Source organism: Pleurodeles waltl, chromosome 1_1 (assembly GCF_031143425.1).
Source record: "Pleurodeles waltl isolate 20211129_DDA chromosome 1_1, aPleWal1.hap1.20221129, whole genome shotgun sequence".
Taxonomy (NCBI): Eukaryota; Metazoa; Chordata; class Amphibia; order Caudata; family Salamandridae; genus Pleurodeles; species Pleurodeles waltl.
Window position 1 is genome coordinate 951,530 of NC_090436.1, and position 24,177 is coordinate 975,706.

The 24,177-nt window shown below is 43.8% G+C and overlaps 2 protein-coding genes across 7 annotated transcripts in view; one reads left to right on the forward strand and one right to left on the reverse strand.

Annotated features, from left to right (window-relative positions):
* LOC138291575 (uncharacterized) overlaps nucleotides 1–24,177 on the forward strand; it is a 649,831-nt gene that overhangs the window by 554,350 nt on the left and 71,304 nt on the right. Inside the window, exon 16 of the mRNA XM_069230320.1 lies at nucleotides 17,742–17,797. Within this exon, the coding sequence (XP_069086421.1) occupies nucleotides 17,742–17,797 (56 nt within the window). The remainder of the gene's footprint in view (nucleotides 1–17,741; nucleotides 17,798–24,177) is intronic.
* The window catches only part of LOC138246242 (zinc finger protein 845-like), a 28,670-nt gene continuing 20,367 nt past the window's right edge, over nucleotides 15,875–24,177 (reverse strand). For all 6 annotated transcript variants that reach the window (XM_069200959.1, XM_069200693.1, XM_069200867.1 and 3 more), the window contains exon 3: nucleotides 15,875–20,340. In XM_069200959.1, the coding sequence (XP_069057060.1) occupies nucleotides 17,235–19,400 (2,166 nt within the window). In that variant the 5' untranslated portion in view covers nucleotides 19,401–20,340 and the 3' untranslated portion in view covers nucleotides 15,875–17,234. The remainder of the gene's footprint in view (nucleotides 20,341–24,177) is intronic.

The following is a 24,177-nucleotide window of genomic DNA, read 5'->3' on the forward strand; positions in this document are numbered from 1 at the left end:
GCCCTGGCGGTCTTTGACCGCCAGGGTCAGAATGACCGCCCTAGAGTCCTATGATATGGTCCCACAGCTAGTCCACATAATTGATAAAGCAGTTTCCTGCTCCTTTGAATCTGCCTGAGACAGGGCCCTTAAACAGCTTCTTGACACTACCACCTCGTCCCCTCAGGGTTCACAGCTTCGCAGCGCTCCTTGTGGCAGATCAAGCCCCCATCGGGGAACGGGGGCCTAAAGGTCCCACACATAAAGCAGATCACTTTTCCAAATTGATGCACCTCATCCACACGTCCCAATGGGATATATATTTTGGGGAAATTGCTTGATCTAGTGGGCTTTCTCTTTCAGTGCCATCACTTTCATCTATTCTTGAATGCAACAGAGCTGTTGTCCGGGGAGATACCAGATTCTGAAACATCTGAAAACTCTGAACGGGAGTCCAAGCAATCGAGGGCGTGCCACAGCTCATGCTTTTTGTAATATGATGAAATTGCTTCAATAAATGCATTAAAATCCTTTTTGCATCTATTATGTGTGAGTCTCTGAGTAACTGAGCGAAAGGAGTGTGATCTGTTCACCGTGACTTCTGTGAGGATTCAGTGTCAGGTTTAGGTTGCCACAAATCACCTTCTTCTTCCTAGGGTTGGGTGAGGCACTGTGGGCTAGCCAGGAGTCAGCCGACATCTTCCAAGGTGGTGTGGGACTGACTCAGCCACCCACACTCTGTAATATTGACACCCTAAAACACGCAGTCTTATTACCAGACTAGAAACCACACAAGATCAGGACAGGCTCTTAAACTGAGCTGGGCCCCTTAAAAGTTCATGGAGCTCGCTGGAGTGGCCAAAGAGTCTGGAGAACCAGTGGGCCTAGAGATTTTATTGTGTTGGGCCCAACTGGCCATTTACTTGCTTGGCAATGCAAACTACTCCATTTCCGCAGAGCAGAGGCATATATTCTTGAGATTAGACCTAAAGCTGAGAGAATTGGCAACTCATGAAGCGGGGTCAAAACTGAAGGGTAACCTCTTTGGGAAAGAATTTGTGAAGGACTTCCCTTAAAAAGGTCTTCTCCACTAAGGTTTTTGGTTGGGCTAGATGTGGCAGGGAACGCTCAACTGGCTGTTCATTTACCGTTAGTCTCAGGGGAGAACATTGCACTAAAAGATCAAACAGGTCAGACCAAAGAGGTTATAGCCCGTCCTTCCTGGAACAAATACCAACAAGCACGTGGAGGAAGAGGTCCTGGTAGGGAATTTGGCGGGTGACAATTTGGTTTTCTTCCCTCTCAAATCTAGGGGAAAGGACTGCTGTATGCCTGCAAAAATGGAAAGAAAGGTCATTAGAGACTTGGGTCCTTCAGACAGCACAGGGGTTTCAGATAGAGTTTTGGGGTTCCCCAATGAACCCCAAAGACCGAATTCAGTATCCCTTTCCCAAGAGGTTGTCTCTTTCGTAGACCAGGAGATCTTGAATGAAAGGAGAGCTTGAAAGAAAGAAAGGCCATAGAGGAGTCCTTTCGTCACCCACCAGGTTTCTTTAGAAACCTCCTTGTAGTCAACTAGAAAGACAAGGGAGCGAGACCAGTAATAAACTTGAGTGCCAAAGGGTGGCTGGTCCACAGACACTTCAAGATGGGGGGCATCCATCTTTTGAGAAGTGTCCTTGGGAGAGGCAACGGGATGATCTGCTTGGATCTGAAGGACACCTACCTGTTTATCAAGATATTCCAAACCCATTGTTGTTTCCTCCAGTTCATGTGGAAAGGGCAGGCCTAGGAGTTCAGGGTTCTTCCCTTTGGTCTGTCCTTGGCAGCATGGTGCTTTCCCAAAGATGCAGAAACTGGCGATAGCCTTGCTTCATTCCCATGGCTGTCGGCTAATAATCTATCTGGAAAACATCATCATGATGTAGGTGAACCCTCAGGTACTCCTACACCAAGCCCAAATGGCAATTCACCTCTAGAGAACTTGGGTTTTCTCATAGACATGGAGAAGTCAGACTTGATGCCCAAACACTGATTGTGGTTTCAGAGGTTCATAATAGACTCCATCAGCGCCACCTTAGAACTTCTGCACAGCATGATCTGTGACATAAAAAGAGAACTACTCAAACTGATGTCAAGTCAGACGGTATCCTTATGAGCAGTAGCCAGGATGAATGGCCTATTGTCCTTATCGATACAATCATTTTTCTGCGTGTGCTGCACTACAGGGCATTACAATGCCTAAAGATCACACACCTACAGAAGGGGATATCTTACATGCAGGAAGTTCCTCTAATCCAGGAGGCTAAATTGGAGATGTTCTGGTGGTTGGGCCACATGGAGGTATGGAACAGCTATGCCGTCTTCCGATCTGCTCCAAACGTGGTCATAGAGTCCAATGCCAGCTGCTGGGGAGCACATTGTGGAAATACTTCCACAGGAGGTCTATGGTAGAAGAAGAACTGTCAATGCACAAGAAAGAACTGTTGATGCACATCAGTGCTTGGAGCGGCTAGCAGGATCATTTACCACCAGGTGTTTGGAAAAAGACAGAGTCGGATATTCAGTTCAACTGAAGATGGATAACCTATCAGCAGTCCAGTATGTCAACAAACTAGGGGCACCAGGTCAAGACTGTTGACAGATCCCCAGGGACTTCTGGAACCACTGCCTGCAGCAGGATATGAGGGTCACGGCCATCCATCTTCTGGGTTAATCCAACATGGTAGCAGACTGGAATTCTCGGTTCCTGAAAGAATCCAGCGACCGGCAACTCCACCCAAATACTTTTTGGCAGTAAGGGGGTCCAAGTCAGAAATTTGTTTGCATCCAGCTAAATGCAAAAGGGCCATTATTCTTCAGCTGGAGGCCGGCCCCGGCAGCGGCGGGAGTGGATACCTTGCTATAGGATTTCACAGAAGGCCTCAACTATGCATTTTCCCCCTTCGCAATGATAGTGAGAGTAGTGAAACACATCAGTGATCATCAGGCGGAGATGATTCTGATCACTCAACCTGGAGATCGCAACTGTGGTGCAGCTTCTGGAACAGACTTGTGACCTGCCAGTGCAGATACAGACTCACCTCAGATCCTTCGGGAGCCCAGGGGGAACACCACCTTATCATCATAGATGACCTTCTGTGCCTGAGGGTGTGGTGCATTTCAGGCAATGCTGAGGATTGCAAGGCCTTTCACAGAAGGCTTTCCGTTTTATCCAACACTCCTGGGTGTTAGGCACTGAAAAATGATACCGATCTACTTGGTCTACATGCTGGGGTTGTTATCTGGAGAGACAGGCAGATCCCGTGAGGGTACACCGAAGGCCATATGTACAAAATTCAGTTTCTGCATTGCCTAAAGAGTGAATCCTAAGAAATCGCTATTTAGGAAATGTAAAATGGAATGTACAAAAATAGAGGTTTCCTAATGACAGAAGTGCTACATCATTCGTTCCAGCTCATAGGTACGAATGGTTTTGCATTTTCAAATTTGTGATTTCCTGATAGGAAATTGCAAATTCAGAAATGCAAAACGAAAGGTGTCTATTGCCCTACAGCCTCCCCCTTGATGCACCCTAAAAAAAAAGTGGTGCACATGTTAAGCGCACAAATGCCCTATGGGCATGTGGGTGTTACATGGCACTTTAAAAATGCATTTTGGGCGCATTCTTTAAAATTGCACCTGTTTACTATCGACTTGGAGTTGATGGTGATAGCATTTCCTAAATGCCCATTTCACATTTAGGAAATGCTTCGTACATGTGCTTAGGAAATCGCAATTTGGAAATCCCTATTTCCGATTTCTTATTTAGGGAATCAAAAAATGTGATTTCTACTGGGTAGAAATCACATTTCGCGTTTCTCTATCTGTCTTTGGAAAGGTAATTTAGCATTTCTTAAAGGACCAAAATTGCGATTCGGTCTGTTAAAAAATGCTAAATCCTTTTGTACGCATGGCCCATAGTTTTAAAAAATACAGGCATCTCCAGAGAAGACTTTGTACAGTACCCACTGTGGCTCATTGTCGGAACAGATGTGATTATGTTTGTTGTTAGGAACGGGTCAACTGCTGTGGGCTGGCTCGATTCTGGTTTGTTACGAAAGGTACTAGTCCAATTGTACATCAATACAATAAGATACTGTTTACTGCATTTCCCCACAGATCAAGTTTACTTTGTGGTGCATTCTCAAATGCTGTCTCTAGGGGGCAAGGACACACAATCTGTCCCCATATTTCTTTTGGCTCAAGTGTTACCATAAGAGCTCTAGTGACCGTATGTGATCAGATCTCCAGCACTGGTAGTGGAGTCTCCTCTTTGGTGCCCAGCTTGACAACATTCTCCACACCTTGACGGAAGGTAATCGGCACTTCCCGGACAAGTGTTTGGTTCTGGGCGGATGGGTTTGGCTGCAGTCCTCTGCAGTACCTCCCTTTCAGCTGTTTCGCTGAGACTTGTGCCCAAGTTCCCAAACTCACGCCCAGAAACGAGCCCCCTGGTGACATCATACAAGCCACCTCTCCAATTAATCAATGTGGGCAAGGCTTCCAGCTGAGTCTTGGGGTAAATAAAGAATGGGCCTCAGCGTCAGAGCATGGACAGCGCTGTTGGATACAGAGATCGTTTGGGAGCATGCCTGGCTCCTTTTCCGCTGACACAAAGAGATCAGAAATACATCCGGGACGTGGAGTGATGTATCTTTACACACATTGCATGATGTTTTGGCTAACGGAGGCTAGCGGGGGCTTGTGGTTGAGTATGGCGAGGTGTTTGTGAAACGTCTGTCAGAGTGCGTCACTGAGTCACTAACCCACACTAGATACTTTAATGCAAACTAACACAACATTTATTGAATGTGAAAATGTTTCATGGACATTGCTGGACTTTGTCCCATAGCTCAAAGGGCCTCATTTAGAGTTTGGCTGAGGGAGTTAATCTGTCACAAAAGCGATGGATGTCGCACCTGCAGTATTACTATCCTGTTATAGCCTCTGGAGATCGTACGGCGGACGGGACATCAGTCACGTTTGTCATGGAGTAACCTGTCCGTCAAACTCTAAATCAGGCCCGAAGTTTGGACACCACTGCAGAGTGATGCAAAGTCGAGCGCTGTTTCTCCAACAAGCAAAGAAGGTTCCACCCAGACTGAATTCCAACTGATTATATAAACTTACTCAAAGGTCGGGTGACTGGTAACTCTCGTTCCTTCCCCGTTTTCTGCATTAAAGGTCACCTGTTTTGCACACTGTGGAATTTGATCCCCTGACACGAACAGACTAATTATATTACAGATTTAACACATGTATTATAAGTGATATTTTTCCACACTTTGCTCATTTTAAAACATATTTTAAAACCGTAATTCTCAAATCCTATTTATATTTATACTGCATCAAACCCTTGCTATGTTGATATGACGTGCAGGACATAAGACAATCCTGCTCCTCTCTACACCCTAAACCCAGTGCTTTAGTGCTCCTCGGTGAGCTACTTCTAACATGTAAGTTACAATTACACAAGAGGTGGGGTGCTGAGGAATGTGTCTCTACTCCCTGAGGGGGCGACTGCACCATTTAATAATATGGATTTGTATGGCTGATCCTTCATGATTATAAACCAACATAACAAGGTCTATGGAAGGAAGAAATGGGTCTTTGCTGCCTGGAAGATTGCTGGGGGAGGCCCAGTGCTAACGTGGCCAAATGATGCAATCCATATATCAGTGAGGGAACCAACAAACTCCCTCCAGCATCCTCCAGGACCTCACTCAAACTTTGAGCCAAGGATACTGTAATGGATACTAGCCTTAGATACTAGCCAAGAACACTAGCCATAGATACTAGCCATTAATACTAGCCTTAGATACTAGCCAAGCAGATTAGCCATAGATACTAGCCATAGATTCTAGACATATATATAAACTACCATAGATACTAGCAATGGATAAGCCATATAATAGCCGTTGATATTAGCCATAGATATTAGCCATGGACACTAGCCGTAGATACTAGCCATGGACACTAGCCGTAGATACAAGCCATGGACACTAGCCGTAGATACAAGCCATGGACACTAGCCATAGATACTAGCCATAGACACTAGCCGTAGATACTAGCCATGGACACTAGCCGTAGATACAAGCCATGGGCACTAGCCGTAGATACAAGCCATGGGCACTAGCCGTAGACACTAGCCATGGACTCTAGCCGTAGATACTAGCCATGGACACTAGCCGTAGATACAAGCCATGGACACTAGCCATAGATACTAGCCATAGACACTAGCCGTAGATACTAGCCATGGACACTAGCCGTAGATACAAGCCATGGACACTAGCCGTAGATACAAGCCATGGACACTAGCCGTAGATACAAGCCATGGACACTAGCCATAGATACAAGCCATGGACACTAGCCATAGATACAAGCCATGCACACTAGCCATAGATACTAGCCATGGACACTAGCCATAGATACTAGCCGTAGATACAAGCCGTGGACACTAGCCGTAGATACAAGCCATGGACACTAGCCATAGATACTAGCCATGGACACTAGCCATAGATACTAGCCATGGATACTAGCAATGGATAAGCCATATATAATAGCCGTTGATACTAGCAATGGACACTAGCCGTAGATACTAGCCATGGACACTAGCCTTAGATACAAGCCATGGACACTAGCCTTAGATACAAGCCATGGACACTAGCCGTAGATACTAGCCATGGACACTAGCCGTAGATACAAGCCATGGACACTAGCCGTAGATACAAGCCATGGACACTAGCCATGGACACTAGCCGTAGATACAAACCATGGACACTAGCCATAGATACTAGCCATGGACACCAGCCATAGATACTAGCCATGGACACCAGCCATAGATACAAGCCAATGGACACTAGCCATAGATACAAGCCATGGACACTAGCCGTAGATACAAGCCATGGACACTAGCCATAGATACAAGCCATGGACACTAGCCATAGATACTAGCCGTGCATACTATACATATATACAACCTTATCTATTAGCAATGGATAAGCCATATATACTAGCCATAGATACTAAACATTGATACTAGCCATGGATACTGTCATGGATACTTGCCATAGATACTAGCTATATTTACTAGCCATGGATTCTAGACATATATACTACCATAAATATTAGCAATGGATAAGCCATATATAATAGCCATTGATACTAGCCATGGACACTAGCCGTAGATACAAGCCATGGACACTAGCCATAGATACTAGCCATGGACACTAGCCGTAGATACAAGCCATGGACACTAGCCGTAGATACAAGCCATGGACACTAGCCGTAGATACAAGCCATGGACACTAGCCGTAGATACAAGCCATGGATACTAGCCATAGATACAAGCACTAGCCATAGATACAAGCCATGGACACTAGCCGTAGATACAAGCCATGGACACTAGCCATAGATACAAGCCATGGACACTAGCCATAGATACTAGCCATGCATGCTATACATATATACAACCTTATCTATTAGCAATGGATAAGCCATATATACTAGCCTTAGATACTAAACATTGATACTAGCCATGGATACTGTCATGGATACTAGCTATATTTACTAGCCATTGATACTAGACCATATATACTAGCAACTGACATAGCCAAATTATAGTACCATGGATACTGGCCAAAGATACTAGCCATAAATACTGCCATGAATACTAGCTATGGATATTGTCATGGATAGTAGCCATAGATACTAGCCATGGATACTAGCCATGGATACTAGCCATAGATACTAGCCATAGATACTAGCCAAGGACACTAGCCATAGATACTAGCCATGGAAACTATACATATATACTACCATAGATACTAGCAATGGATAAGCCATATATACTAGCCACAGATACTAGCCAAGGACACGAGCCATAGATACTAGCCATATATACTATCATACTACCAATGGATACACCATATATACTAGCCATAGATACTAGCTATAGATACTAGCCATGCATTCTAGACATATATACTACCATAGATTCTAGCAATGGATACTGCCATAGATACTAGCCATGGGTACTAGTGATGGATGCTGTCATGAATAGTAGCCATAGATACTAGCCATGAATACTAGACATATATACTACCATAGATACTGCCATAGATACTAGCCATGGGTAACAGCGATGGATACCGTCATGGATAGTAGCCATAGATACTAGCCATAGATAATGCCATGGATACTGGCCATAGATACTGGCCATAGATACTGGCCATAGATACTGCCATGGATGCTAGCCATGAATACTAGCCATGGATACTAGCCATGGATACTAGCCATAGATACTAGCCAATTATACTACCATGGATACTAGCCATAGATACTAGCCAATTATACTACCATGGATACTAGCCATAGATACTGCCATGGATACTAGCTATGGATAACGTCATGGATAGTAGCCATTGATACTGGCCATGGATACTGTCATGGATAGTGGCCATAGACACTAGTCATAGATACTTCCGTAGATACTAGCCAAGGATACTAGCCATAGATACTAGCCATGGATACTAGCGATAGACACTAGCCTTTGATACTACCATGGATACTACCCATAGATACTGCCATGGATACTATCCATAGTTACTACAATGTATACTAGTCATGGGTACTAGTCATAGATACTAGCTATGGATAATGGTCATGGATACTAGCCATAGATACTAGCCATAGATATTTCTATAAAATACTAGCCATAGATACTGCCATGGATACTAGCCATGGATACTAGTCATACATACTAGCCATGGATACTAGCCATAGATACTGACAAGGATACTAGCCATGGATACTAGCCATGGATACTTCCATGGAAACTAATGATAGATACTAGCCATCGATACTACCATGGATACTTGCCATTGATACTACCATGGAAACTAGCCATTGATACTAGCCATCGATACTACCAGGGATACTAACCATGGAGACTAGTCATAGATACTAGTCATAGATACTAGCCATAAATACTGGCCATAGATACTGGCCATAGATACTAGCCATAGATACTGCCATGGATGCTAGCCATGAATACTAGCCATGGATACTAGCCATGGATACTAGCCATGGATACTAGCCATAGATACTAGCCAATTATACTACCATGGATACTAGCCATAGATACTAGCCAATTATACTACCATGGATACTAGCCATAGATACTGCCATGGATACTAGCTATGGATAACGTCATGGATAGTAGCCATTGATACTGGCCATGGATACTGTCATGGATAGTGGCCATAGACACTAGTCATAGATACTTCCGTAGATACTAGCCAAGGATACTAGCCATAGATACTAGCCATAGATACTAGCCATGGATACTAGCGATAGACACTAGCCTTCGATACTACCATGGATACTACCCATAGATACTGCCATGGATACTATCCATAGTTACTACAATGTATACTAGTCATGGGTACTAGTCATAGATACTAGCTATGGATAATGGTCATGGATACTAGCCATAGATACTAGCCATAGATATTTCTATAAAATACTAGCCATAGATACTGCCATGGATACTAGCAATGGATACTAGTCATACATACTAGCCATGGATACTAGCCATAGATACTGACAAGGATACTAGCCATGGATACTAGCCATGGATACTTCCATGGAAACTAATGATAGATACTAGCCATCGATACTACCATGGATACTTGCCATTGATACTACCATGGAAACTAGCCATTGATACTAGCCATCGATACTACCAGGGATACTAACCATGGAGACTAGTCATAGATACTAGTCATAGATACTAGCCATAAATACTAGCCATGGATACTAGGCCTGGATACCAGCCACAGATACCAGCCACAGATACTAGCCACGGATACTAGCCACGGACACTAGCCACGGATACTAGCCATGGATACTAGCCATCAATACTACCATGGATACTAGCCACAGATACTAGCAACGAATACTAGCCACAGATACTAGCAACGAATACTAGCCACAGATACTAGCCACAGATAATAGCCATGAATACTAGCAGAGATACTAGCCCTGGATACTAACCATAGATACTAGCACAGATAGTAGCCATAGATACTGGCCAACGCACAAACTGTCCTCATGGTGCCACTCATGCGGCCACCAACCCAGAGAACCCCTGGAGCCTGACCCAGCGAGCCCCGGTCTCACCTCAATACTCTCAGTTGTCACCCCACTCTCTCCTGAGGCATCCCCGCCTGTCCTCCACACTCAGCCTGTGCCGGTGCCTTCCAGAGCCACAGTAACAGAAAGGACACCCACAGATCTTTAACATGTGCACAGCGTGCGCCCTATGTCTACCCCATCACCCCTCAGTAAGGATCCAGCCTCGGAGACAGACCAGGGGGACAAGTGACCTCCCCAACAAACATGTGCTGGCACGGAGGGCTACAAACCACGCCTCCGATTGTCACTTTGTAAAGCTTGGAAGGTGAGATGGAAAGGTTTCACTTGCCTCTGAGTCTACCATAGTTTTCCATTTATCAGAGTTAGAGGAAGTTTCCCTGGAGGTGGGTGCCCCTGGAAGGACAAGATGAAGGTACCATCTCAAACCACTGCCACATTCCTTCTGAATTATACTTTGTTTCACAAACAGCATCTGAAAAATCTTACACGGGTGTAATTACATTGTTAAACACATTACTAGTATGTTTTAATTACCCTGTAAATGTTACTAACGAGTTACAATACTTGACATAGTACTAACCATCTCTACCCCACAAACCATCTAATATAGCCGGCGATATCTTAAAGGTTTTGGGGACACCGGGCCAGCCATATTTAGGGGGCCCACCCAAAACCGTTTGGAACTTATGATCCAATTTCAGCTCTTTCATGCCCTCTTTGTTCAGGTCAATGACAGTGCACAGACACAATCTCCAAGTTACACATGTGTTTAAATCCAATATTCAGGGATAGTGACGTGCGTTTTCAATATTGTAAACTCTTGAATATTACTGAAAATAATCTCTGTGACATCCCCAAATTTCTTATTAGATCTAAAAGAAACTTTTTTTATGGATGTTGCATGAAACAAACACATCTCTGCAAAATCCCTGGAATACACTATCACACATCACCCACATTAAAAATTAATTAAAGGAAACAGCATCTAAAACAACCTTAAGAATTAATCAAGGTCATCAGGGAAGAGACTCTGCAGAACAGAGCTGTTTCTATCAGGGGCTCCCCGAGAGGCTGGCGCCCTGGGCCAGAGTCGCTGTGCCCAGGTATTCGAAGGTCTCTGGACACAGCACTCACAGCTGAAAGATGCATCTGTTAACCTTAAAGTCTGACCCTTTGAATTCCTTGGCATGCTGGCAGCTAAGATCCAATAACTAAGATATTCCCTTAAGTCCAGTGTCTTAGATGTGTCCCAATCACTGGAAACTAAAGCCGAACAAAAGGAGGCATCTACTTATAAACAAAGGCAAACTGCAACCACAGCTGTGACCTGCACAACTCCAGGCAGCCTCGACAAAGTGCCCTCAACCCCCAGAATGTAGACAAGACAACTTAGGCAGTTTGACAAAGTGTCCTCCATCCCCAGAATGTAGACAAGCACAACTTGGGCAGTTTGACAAAGTGTCCTCCATCCCCAGAATGTAGACAAGCACAACTTGGGCAGTTTGACAAAGTGTCCTCCATCCCCAGAATATAGACAAGCACAACTTAGGCAGCGCCATGAAGTGTCCTCCACCCCCAGAATATAGACAACCACAACTCCAGGCAGCTCGACAAAGTGTCCTCCATCCCCAGAATATAGACAAGCACAACTTAGGTAGTTTGACAAAGTGTCCTCTATCTCCAGAATATAGACAACCACAACTCCAGGAAGCTCGACAAAGTGTCCTCTATCTCCAGAATATAGACAACCACAACTCCAGGAAGCTCGACAAAGTGTTCTCAACCCCCAGAATGTAGACAAGCACAACTAAGGCAGTTTGACAAAGTGTCCTCCACCACCAGAATATAGACAAGCACAACTTAGGCAGCGCCATAAAGTGTCCTCCACCCCCAGAATATAGACAACCACAACTCCAGGCAGCTCGACAAAGTGTCCTCTATCCCCAGAATGTAGACAAGCACAACTTAGGCAGTTTGACAAAGTGTCCTCCACCCCCAGAATATAGACAAGCACAACTTAGGCAGCGCCATAAAGTGTCCTCCACCCCCAAAATATAGACAACCACAACTCCAGGCAGCTCGACAAAGTGTCCTCTATCCCCAGAATGTAGACAAGCACAACTTAGGCAGTTTGACAAAGTGTCCTCCAACCCCAGAATGTAGCTCCAACCCCAGAATGTAGACAAGCACAACTTAGGCAGTTTGACAAAGTGTCCTCCATCCCCAGAATATAGCTCCAACCCCAGAATGTGGACAAGCACAACTAAGGCAGTTTGACAAAGTGTCCTCCATCCCCAGAATATAGCTCCAACCCCAGAATGTAGACAAGCACAACTAAGGCAGTTTGACAAAGTGTTCTCCATCCCCAGAATATAGACAAGCACAACTTATACAGCTCCATAATGTGTCCTCCACCCCCAGAATATAGACAAGCACCACTTCAGGCACTTCAACAAACTGTCTTCCACTCTCACAACAAACAACAAATTGCGGGGTTTCCACATTGGCTAATGTTCCTCTTCCAGAAGTGATACAAATAAAGAAAAATCAGATAGCTTGTTTTCATGTCAGCCTCCTTTGCAGGGTCAAACCTTTTCACATAACACACCCCAACCCGGAGGTCCCCAACTCAGCGGGACTAAATAATTATCGCTCTGTTTCACTGCTGCCTTATTGTGCTACGTTTCCTGAGGCTCTTGTAGCACATGGAACGAGCAGTCACCTGCATAGCTCTTTCTTGACCGCCGTCAAGCTGGCTTACACCCTTCACATAACACTGAAAGCGATTGTATCTGTTATCAGGGAACCTAAGAAGATCCCGCCTCAGCTGTGCTTGTTCTATCCGCAGCCTTTGACGTGGTGGTCCGTACAATCTTACTCCGCAGTGCAGGGCCTGAAGGTATTTCAGAGATTATTCGCACGAACGGCTTGCCTAATCTCTGAAGGATAGGACAAAAGCAGAACAGTTTAGCAGAACAGGAAATCAAGGTGGTTTGTGAAGTTCCACAGGAGCCACCTTTTTCACCACAACGTTTGGACATCTATATTCAACCCATGAGAAAGGGACTGATTAATGAAGGGTGTCGGATTTGTAACTATGCTGATGATTTCCAGATCTTGTTAGTGGCTTGATGAGAGGTGACCACTTGACACGGAATGCAGAGAAAATGAATTTGTGGTTTTAAATGGAAACTCATTGCTTCAGACCAATCAGTACTGACCCACGAATGGATACCTTTCTGACCGAAGCCTCCTGCCAGAGGCCTATGAGGTCTAGTTGGCCAACAGTTCTCATTGAGACCACAAAATAAGGATGGTCTGAGAATGCATGTTCATCTTGCGATCGACCAAGACTCTACAACTAGACTGTCAGGGCGGCGGTTATGGGAGCCAGGTTAGATGATGCAAACAGCACATATCTTGGCTTCCCTACATGTGACACTGGAAGGCTCCAGAATGCAGCAGGGAGGCTGGATTTTAAGGATTCCATAGAATGTACCAGACGCCCCTCCTGAAATGATTTAATTGGCTATTTACTACACAGCGTATTCAATTAAAAAAACTTCAGTCTTGTCTTTAAAGCCTTTCAAGAGATGGCTCTAGAATTTATAATAAATTGTGTGTTGAGTCATCCATGTGAGGCGTCCCTGTGAGATGTCCCTGTGAGATGTCCCTGTGAGACGTCCCTGTGAGACGTCCCTGTGAGACGTCCCTGTGAGATGTCCCTGTGAGACGTCCCTGTGAGATGTCCCTGTGAGATGTCCCTGTGAGACGTCCCTGTGAGACGTCCCTGTGAGATGTCCCTTGTCCCTGTGAGATGTCCCTGTGAGATGTCCCTGTGAGGCGTCCCTGTGAGATGTCCCTGTGAGATGTCCCTGTGAGATGTCCCTGTGAGATGTCAATGTGAGATGTCCCTGTGAAAGTTCCCTGTGAGATGTCCCTGTGAGATGTCCCTGTGAGATGTCCCTGTGAGGCGTCCCTGTGAGATGTCCCTGTGAGGCGTCCCTGTGAGATGTCCCTGTGAGATGTCCCTGTGAAAGTTCCCTGTGAGATGTCCCTGTGAGATGTCCCTGTGAGACGTCCCTGTGAGATGTCCCTGTGAGATGTCCCTGTGAGACGTCCCTGTGAGATGTCCCTTGTCCCTGTGAGATGTCCCTGTGAGATGTCCCTGTGAGATGTCCCCGTGAGATGTCCCCGTGAGATGTCCCTGTGAGATGTCCCTGTGAGATGTCCCTGTGAGGCGTCCCTGTGAGATGTCCCTGTGAGATGTCCCTGTGAAAGTTCCCTGTGAGATGTCCCTGTATGACGTCCCTGTGAGATGTCCCTGTGAGATGTCCCTGTGAGATGTCCCCGTGACAGGACCTTCCTCCTCTTCAGTAAATCTATTGGTTGTGTTGAGATTGCACAAAAAGAAAATTGGGGGCCGCAGGTTTTTGGTGTTGGCGCCTACTGAATGGGATTCTCTTCCTTAAGCTATCTGGTCTCTTACTGAACTAACAACTTTCAGGGAAAGTCTTGAAAACATTCATTCCTACTGCTGGTTCTCACCTACTACAGCACCCTTCATACTACTTAAGTGTGCCACAGTGCCAAGATACCCATGGGTGAACGTGTGCTTTATAAGTACAGTTGACGTTAAGTTCTACTCAGCTGTCTAAGCCCTCTGACAGCTTGCACATGAGCATAGTAATGTCCCACTCACTGACTTCTATGAAGCCACATGTACCTGACTAAAATTCATGCTCCGTGACGCGGCTTGGCTGACCTTCCAGCATGCATCAATCTCAAGGCGTTAGAGGCATTCAGTTCATTCCTCCAAAATCAGCTATGGCTTCCAGCATGGGTGGCTTCTCACTCAACCTGATATCTTAGGCCAAATTCCCTTTTCTATATTGACAAAGATATTCCATTCTAACAGCTCTCGAAAAATCAGAAACATGTAACCAGACGTGCAGGTCTAGTGACTTGAATAACCAATTCGATCTAACAGTAATCCCATTGAACTATAAATCCGTCTCAAATTGTATGATCCTAGGCAAATATTCAATTTCACAGTCACCTTTTTCTTTATTACTATATATGGGACCAGCTTGAAATATGTTTAATAGGCTACACCTTTGCTCCATGTATAATAAAAATCTAGCCCATGCGTACAGTACACATGACCCCTGACTTGCCACTAATATCACTGACATCAGGGTGGGGGAAGGAATGTTTCTCAGCTCATGTTTAAAAACTCTCACTTTTAAGAAATATATCACTAAAGCATGATGTGGCAGCGTACTGTCATTTATAGACAGCACAATTTCCATTGAAACAGCCACATATGTTCCCACTGACATGCAGTTTTACTGATAAAACTATCTAGGTACAAACAATAATATGTGGGAATTGGGTTTCAGCAAATATTTATTATTTGCAAAACACTTCCTAAAGTATTCTGATTTCTTTTGATCATTTTAAAATCTTTCTTTCCATCTCGCTTCCGAATTACAAAAAAATGCTTTCCTAACTACTGAAATCTTGGAACATCTGTAAAATTCATTTACAAGCCATTTAAATGTTGGGTGCCTAGCACTAGTGTCAGAATAGCAAACACCATTCTCCAGTATAAAATAAGCAGCAATTTGTGGAAGGCATAGCCTGACATTTGACTTCTGTCTTTGAACGCACAGTAATGCGACAAGATTAAAAACAAGATTAAAAGGCATCTTTATTGCTCTTTCACTTTCTGTTTGAACAGAACACCTGTTCTCTGCCAACTCACCAGAAGGGGCTAGTAGGCCCTAAAACAGCTCGCCCTGACAAAATATGATTTGCCATGCTGGTGACTTCTCGAGGCCTGTCTAAGCATGCATTGATCAAAAAACACAATTGTAATTTCTATATAAAATATCTTACGTACACAAAAATTTGAGGACAATATCCACACTCATTTCCTATCCCATCAAGGCCCAGATTATGAGTCAGGCAGTGTTGTATCACACCAGTGAGCTGCACCAGTAACACTTGCAGGAGGGTACTCGTGATTCCCAGGCTGCAGGCAAAGACACACCCGGCTGCTGCCAGATTCCTTCAAGAACAATGAGTTCAAATGCTCTGGCGCCAGCCTCCCGAGTCCACCCTCGCCCTCATCCCATCTTTTGTGTTATTTTTATAGTAAGTGTACTTGTAAAGGTCACATCTCACCAGAGAGTGTGTCCTTGCGCTTTAGAGAAGGGGGATTGCCGGCTGCCTTGTCCTGGTCCTGTGTGACGGGCCAAGTTTTCAGTTTCTTCCTGAATTCCAGGACTGAGTTGGCAGTCCTAATGTGGAAGGGAAGTATGTTCTAGGCTTTAGGAGTCCGGTATAAGAAGAAGCGGCAGCAGGCTCCGGCTCTTCGAATGCGGGAGATAGTGGCCAGCAGGAGGTTTGCTGAGGTGCATGGTGGTGGTGGTGTGGAAGCTAATGCAATTGTGCAGATAGGTGGAGCTTAAACTGTGTAGTGCTTTGTATGTGTAAGTAATCTGAACGGTGCATGTTTGGGTACGGGAAGCCAGTGGAGTTTTTGGAGGTAGGGGAAGATGTGGGTGCATGGAGAGAGCCAGTGTGTAAACAGCTGTATGCTGAGTGGTCAGACTACCAAAAAAAGATAGCCTTTACCAAACTACAGACCATTCAAGTACTTTCAATTCAGTGACCCAATTTATATAACTGCATTATTATGTTTCTGCCATGTTTCACTTACAAAAACATGCACCTTCTCAAAGCCCTGCAGATGGCCGTCTGATAGAAATAAAGAACAGCATACCCGTTAATTTATGAAAGCTTCCTTAAATGACAGCACTGTTCACATTCTCTAAACCGCATGTTTTTCCTCATTGCATGTTTGCATTGGGTTTTTATATTCCGTCATCTCTTAAAGCTCATTCATTAGTATGATTCACTGCTAATTTATGATTTGTCCCCTGTTTGTATTCTCTGGTAGGTCTTTAGGTTTGATGATTGTTTAAACTTCTCTTCCCACTCATTAAACTTATAACGTTTTTCTGCTAAGGGTGTTTGCTGATGGTCAGTTAAGTTTGATGATGTTTTAAAGCTGCTCCCACATTCAATGCATCTGTATAGGTGTCCCTGGTGTGTATTCGCTGGTAGGTCTTTAGGTTTAATGGTCGTTTAAAACCCGCTTCCCATTTACTATCCCTATACAGTGTTTCTGCTGTGTGCATTTGTTGATGGTCAGTTAAATCTGATGATGTTTTAAAGCTGCCCTCACATTCATTGCACTTGTAAAGGTGTTTCCTGGTCTGTACTCGCTGGTAGGTCCTTAGGTTTAATGATCCTTTAAAATTTTCTTCCCATTCACTATACCTAGGTGGTTTTTCCACTGTGTGTACACGCTGATGGTCAGTTAAGTCTGATGATGTTTTAAAGCTGTCCCCACATTCACTGTATCTGTATGTTTTTTCAAATGTGTGTTTCTGCTGATGTTTCATTAGAATTGATAGTCTATTGAAGCTCTTCTCGCATTCAGAACACCTGTATGGCTTTTCACCTGAATGTATTTGCTCATGACTCCTTAGGGCTGATGAATCCCTGAAGCTCTTCCCACATTCACTACACTTGAAGGGCTTTTCAAGTGAGTGTATCCGCTGATGTTTCCTTAGAATTGACGATCTATTAAAGCGCTTCTCACATTCGGTGCACTTGTATGGTTTTTCACCTGCATGAATTTGCTGATGTTTTCTGAGGTTTGAGGACTGATGAAAACTCTTCCCACATTCACTGCACTTGTGTGGCTTTTCACATGCCTGTTTGAACTGATGTAATCTTAGGCTTGATAACTGAGCAAAACTCTTTCCACATTCAGTGCACCTGTATGGTTTTTCACCTGTGTGTGTCTGCTGATGTCTCTTTAGATGTGATGATCTATTAAAACTCTTTCCACATTGGTTGCAATTGTATGGTTTTTCTCCAGTGTGTATTCGATTATGTCTCTTTAAGGCGGATGAATCAATAAAGCTTTTCCCACATTCACGGCAATAGAATGGCTTTTCACCTGTGTGTATTTGCTGATGGCGCATTAGATCTGATGATCTATTAAAGCTCTTCTCACACTGAGTGCACAGGTATGGTTTTTCCCCTGTGTGTGTTGCCATATGACATCTTAGGGCAGACGGATAAATAAAGCTCTTCTCACACTGACTGCACTTGTATGGTTTTCCTCCAGCATGTATTGCCAGGTGAAACCTTAAGACTGACAGATTGTTGAAGGTCTTCTCACATTCATCACATTTGTATGTTTTTTTGAGAGTGTGAATTCCATGATGACGCATTAGGTCTGAGGAATCAATAAAGTTCTTCCCACATTCATTGCAACTATATAGTTTTACACCAGGATGTATTCGTTGATGACGCCTTAGGGCTGATAATCTTTTGAAACTCTTCTCACATTTACTGCAGTTATATGGCTTTTCATCTGTGTGTATTCGTTGGTGGATCCTTAGGGCTGATGGGTAATTGAAGCTCTTCCCACATTCACTGCACTTGTAAGGCTTTTCCCCTGGGTGTTTCTGCTGATGTAATCTTAGACTTGATAACTGAGTGAACCTTTTCTCACATTCACTGCAGCTATATGGTTTTTCGCTGCTGTGTGTTTGCATATGGGTCTTTAGTTGACATGAATGACTGAAGGTCTTTTCACATTCACTGCACCTGTAAGGTTTCTCTCCATTGTGTGTTCCCTTATGACTCTTTAGGCTTGATGATCTATTAAAGCTCTTCCCACATTCACTGCACTTGTATGGTTTTTCTCCAGTGTGTACTCGATAATGTCTCTTTAGGGCAGATGAATCAATAAAGCTTTTCCCACATTCACGGCATAGGAATGGTTTTTCGCCTGTGTGTATTTGTTGATGGCGCATTAAATCTGATGATCTGTTAAAGCTCTTCTCACACTGAGTGCATCTGTATCGTTTCTCTCCTGTGTGTGTTGCCATATGACACCTTAGGGCAGATGGATAAACAAAGCTCTTCTCACATTCACTGCACTTGTATGGTTTTTCCCCTATGTGATTTTGCTGATGGCATCTTAGATTGGATAACTGATTAAAGCTCTTACCACATTCACAGCAATTGTATGTTTTTTTCCTCCGCTTAGGTTTGATAATTGTATCTGAGCCAGGATGAGCCACCAAACTCCATTTCATATTCACTGAAGGTATAGCTATTTCCTCCTCCATATGTTTCCTGTCGGCTCCTTATGCTCGATGACTGACTAAAGCACTACCGACATTCAATGCAACTAAATGATTTTTCCTCTTTGAGCGTTCATTGAAGCCACTTTTGGCCTGGAGATATGTTGAAACACATCCAACAGTAACTACATCATTTTGTTGTAATTGTCAAAGAGATGATTGCTTTAATAATTCATCGAAACACTTCCAACTGTAATTGCACATAAATAGTTCTTTCCATCTTTAGTTGATGATGGTTTGTTCACAGCACTGTCGTTTCTTTTCAGTAAGTGTTTACTGAAGGCTATGAAAGTGGGATGATTTACTGAAACTCTTTCCATATTCATTGCATCTATACGCCTTTTGCCAAACGCCTGCCTGGATTAATGAGCTTTTAAGACTCTCCCTACATTCGCAGTGCTAGCCGTTGTTTTCGGATGTGCATATGATGATGACAAATTAGAGCTGATGACTCACTGAGGTAGAAGCCACATTCATTTCCTTTGCAAGGGTTTTGGCATATGGTGTTCATTGATGCCTATTTAAATGGGGAATTCTTTTTTTTTTCCAGTTGCTGCACATAAATGGTTTCAACATTGAGATTAGTGAATTTGGATATCTGTGTTCATCCAACCTGCATTTGCCCAGTAACATTTTTAGGACTGACTCTTCAATAAATTAACATATTCAAGATTTGGTCGGGGCACTCATTTTGTACTTGATGGGAGTGTGCATGTCATGATTGAGTTCCACAGCACAGAGGTCATCAAAGCAAATTCTCACTCCCAGTGGATCACTCTTGTCTGTTTCTTGCTTCCTCTTTCTCTTACTGGGTTCTTCTGTTTCTGAATGTCTTTCTCTCTGGCTCGTCTTACAGATATTGGAAGATTCCAGTATTTCAGTTTTTTTCATATATTCATCATCTTATTAAGCATTCATGGATCCGCTGTTTGATGTAAAGATATTTGAAATCACAATTAAGAGAAGCTGTGTGCAAAACACAGTGAAATAAAATGTATAACATACTGAATATAATCTCTAACGAAAAGTAAAAAATATAAGATGACAATATGAATGTCTTTAACTTGTGACAATTTTAGAGAATATTAAATTAATATGGATATTTTAATGGATGATTTGAAAATAAGGATTGACTTTTGAACCAACCAGCAACAACAGTCTAAGTACAAAAACAAAAAGTTAGCTGAGTGCATGAAACTTGCAATAAAGTCAAATTTAGCTTCTTGAGGATTTTTGTAAACAAAGAATGTGATAAAGCACTGAAATAATTTATGTAAAAGCTTTGATGGAGTTTTATGTTAACTGAAAAAAACAAAGGTTCAAGTCACTTTATAGTTAGGTGTTGAAATGGGTTAAAACTAATGATTAAAAGTCAAACAAACACTGAAATTAGCCAGTTGAAGTTCTGAAAGCTAAATATAACTTGTGCCCTCGCCATGCACTGATTATGACCTCCCATATTAAATCACTCATAACATGATGACATCTCATACAATCGCTGAACTATAACTGGCTAATTTCAGTCTGTTTTTGTTTTTAATCGTTAACTTATTTAAAAACCTAACTTTAACGTTACTTTAACCTTTGTTTTTTCTGGGAATTTCTAGTTTTTTTTTTGTGTAAGCTTGATGCCCCTGCCCCCCCCCGCCTGCCCTTTGTTACCCGTCTGAGTGCCACAGCCCCTTTAGTCTGCCCTTCAGTGTCAGCTTGCTGCCCCTACCCCCTGTTCTCTGTGTGCGTGCCCCTGCCTCCCTTGCCTGCCCCTCTGTGGTACATTCAGCTGTCCCTAACCATACCGGTCTGCCCTCCACGGTCAGCTTGAAACCCTGCCCTCACCCCTGGCCCTGCATTCTCCATGTGCATGCCTCTGCTCCTTCCTGCCTTCCATTGTGCTGACCCTTCCCAGGCCAGCCTGCTCGCCATGGTCAGATTGCTCCCGTAGCCCCTCTTATGTCTGCCCTCCGTTCACCATCTCTTTACCTCTGGCCCCATTCCGCCAGCCCTCTGTGGACAGCTTCCTGCCCCTGACAGCCTCTCCTAAATGACCAGCTTGTTGCTTCTGTCCTTCTTGTCCATCCCTTTTTTCTCCATATGCATTCCCCTGCCCACGCCCTCCTGTCCTCCATGGTCCGTTGTGCTGCCCCTTCCCACGCAGGCCTTTCTACTGTGAGTTACTTGCTGGCCCAGCCATTTCCCCCCCTGCCCTCCGTTGTCGGATCTGTACCCTGTCCGCTCCCTCCTGCCCAGTGTGGTCCTTTGTGCTGCCACTGCCCATCCTGCTTGCTCTCCACACTCAACTTGTTGACCCTACCCACATCTTCCTTGCCTTTTTTGTCTAAGTCCTTGCCACCTCTCTCTCCTGCATGGTCCATTGTGTTGCCCCTGCCACTTGCACCTGCCATGCCACTGCTTGCTACCCCCGAAGTCCGAGCCCATGCTCCTATCCCCTCCTTCCTGTACTCCATGGTCTGTGGCATGCCTCTGCCTCCTACCCACCACTGTCCGCTGTGCTGCCACTGCCCCCCACCAGCTCTGCGGGGTCAGCTTCGTACACCCCCCACTCCCCACTGCCCATGTGCACGCCTGGCCCCTCCCTCTTGTCCTCCATGATCAACGGTGCTGCCACCGCCCTCCCACTTGCCCTGTGAGGTCTATTGTGCTGGCACTACCACTTCTGCCTACCCTGCACCCACCTTCCTCCTGACCTCCATTGTCCAAATCCATGCCCCTATCCCATCCCTCCTGCCTGCCACCGTCCGTTGTGCTGCCACAGCCTCTCTCACCTGACCTGCATGGATGGCTTGCTGCCTCTGTCTTCCTCTGTCCTGCCCCCATGCTCTGTTGCCCCTCCAGCCTACGCTGCGTGGACCTTTGTGCTGCCACTGCCTCCTGCCTGCCTGGCAGGGTCAGTTTGCTGCCTCGTACCCTGGTTCTTTCCCCTTGCCCTCTGTTGTTGAAGTCAATGTTCCTACTCCCTCCCCACGGTGTATTAATTAACAACTAGAGCGCTAACATTCTGTTTTTATGACAAAAGTGAGACACACCTTAAGTGATCTTGATGGAATGAAAACTGTAAAACTTTCATTATTTCCTTTAGAAATGAACAAAATAAGGGGATTCTTTTTCTTAAAGAAATTATGGTGAGTGCTCTAGAAAGCAAAAATGAGGACACATTTTCTGAGTTCTTAATTAACCACAGAGGGCTTTTAAACTAGTTACTATTTTTATGTTTTTTATCCATTTGTTGCATGATTTACTGAAGTGTTTTGTACACTTCTACCATCGGCCTACATTTGGGTAGTATTTGTGCTATATTTTGGGCCCTTTTTTCTCAGGTGGCCATCCTGGCAGATTATTTTTGTATTATTATGCTCCCTCATGTCTTCATTTACTGCGCAAGCCTCAGTAGGTAATCTTTTCAGTTATACAGATTTGGTGATATCAAGATGGCGTTCAAGTGTGCCACACTGTAGTGATAAATATAGAATGTTAGCTCTCTAGTTGCTCATTAGAACACTGAAGTAAAACTGCTGATCACCAGAGAGTTAACTGGCAGTCTGCTAAAGGTGTTGAAAGTGCATTTCAGTCTGCATGTCAGAAGGTCTTACTGAAATGAAGAAGATATTTGAGACCTCATAGAACATCTCTCTTCATTTTAGCTTTATAGAGCGCTTACCATTCTTTCAATTTCAAAACTACCCCCTTATTTTATAGAAAATTTGCTCTAATTGTATCTTTTGGAGGGACTTCTGTAAATTCTATAAGAAAATAATGAGAAAAGGGCCACCCTGGCCATCATGCGTTATTTCGCACTTGGCTCTGCACAGCAGTGGTTGGCCACAGGTCCCATCACACTGTTTTTTATTCTTCTCAACACAGTGCTAGGTGCGCTGTGCTAGATAACAGTAACCACAAAAGAAATGTTTCTGTAATGGCCAATCAATCACAGCATAGCAAATTTGAGACTCCGTAGCTGGATTTGCAAATCCACATGGATTTTTAACTGGATTCACAAAAATACACAGTGAATTTGTGACCTCATAGAAAATCTGTGAATTAACAGTTCAGCTAGCTTAAAAATGTAACCTCTTAATTCCAGACGGTACACTTTTAAATGTGAATTTCCAAACAATAATGAACGGATTTTCAGCAAACCAAGAATACACACTTCCATGAGAAAGTTCTATTTACATGCCATCTTTCGAGTAATTGCATTTTGCCTTTGTTTCTGCTAACGAGTTGCAAATAATCCTATGGGAATTCAAATGTCACTTGGGAGACACATGCTATTTTTAGGCCTCCACTTGACACAGTTGCATGAAACTTGCCATGAACAACCAATGTACTTTTATTGGAACTTTTAGTGCAGATTTATCAAACGTTTTCAAAGTTGTTAAGAAAACAAAATATGCCTTTTTGGTGGAAAGTCTGACCAAACTATAACTGCAGACATGCTATCAACCAATTAAATTTATTTTGGGCCAAAGCTGATAAAACTAAAAACCAATGAGACAAGTTATAAAAGCCATTACATCAATAAGATAAAACATCATACTCATTCAGTGATTGCTAATAAAAGACTAGGCCCATAAATCTTAAAAACAACAAAGGAAATTCTTTTAAAAAGCCCTTACATACAGCACATGTAAAAGAATGTTGTCTTTCAAAAGTAGTGCACTGTCTTATTTTCCAGGCAGCCAGCAAAAATAATGAGACAATGGACGCCACAGGTCTTTGAGGTATCAGATTTGATGGCTGATTT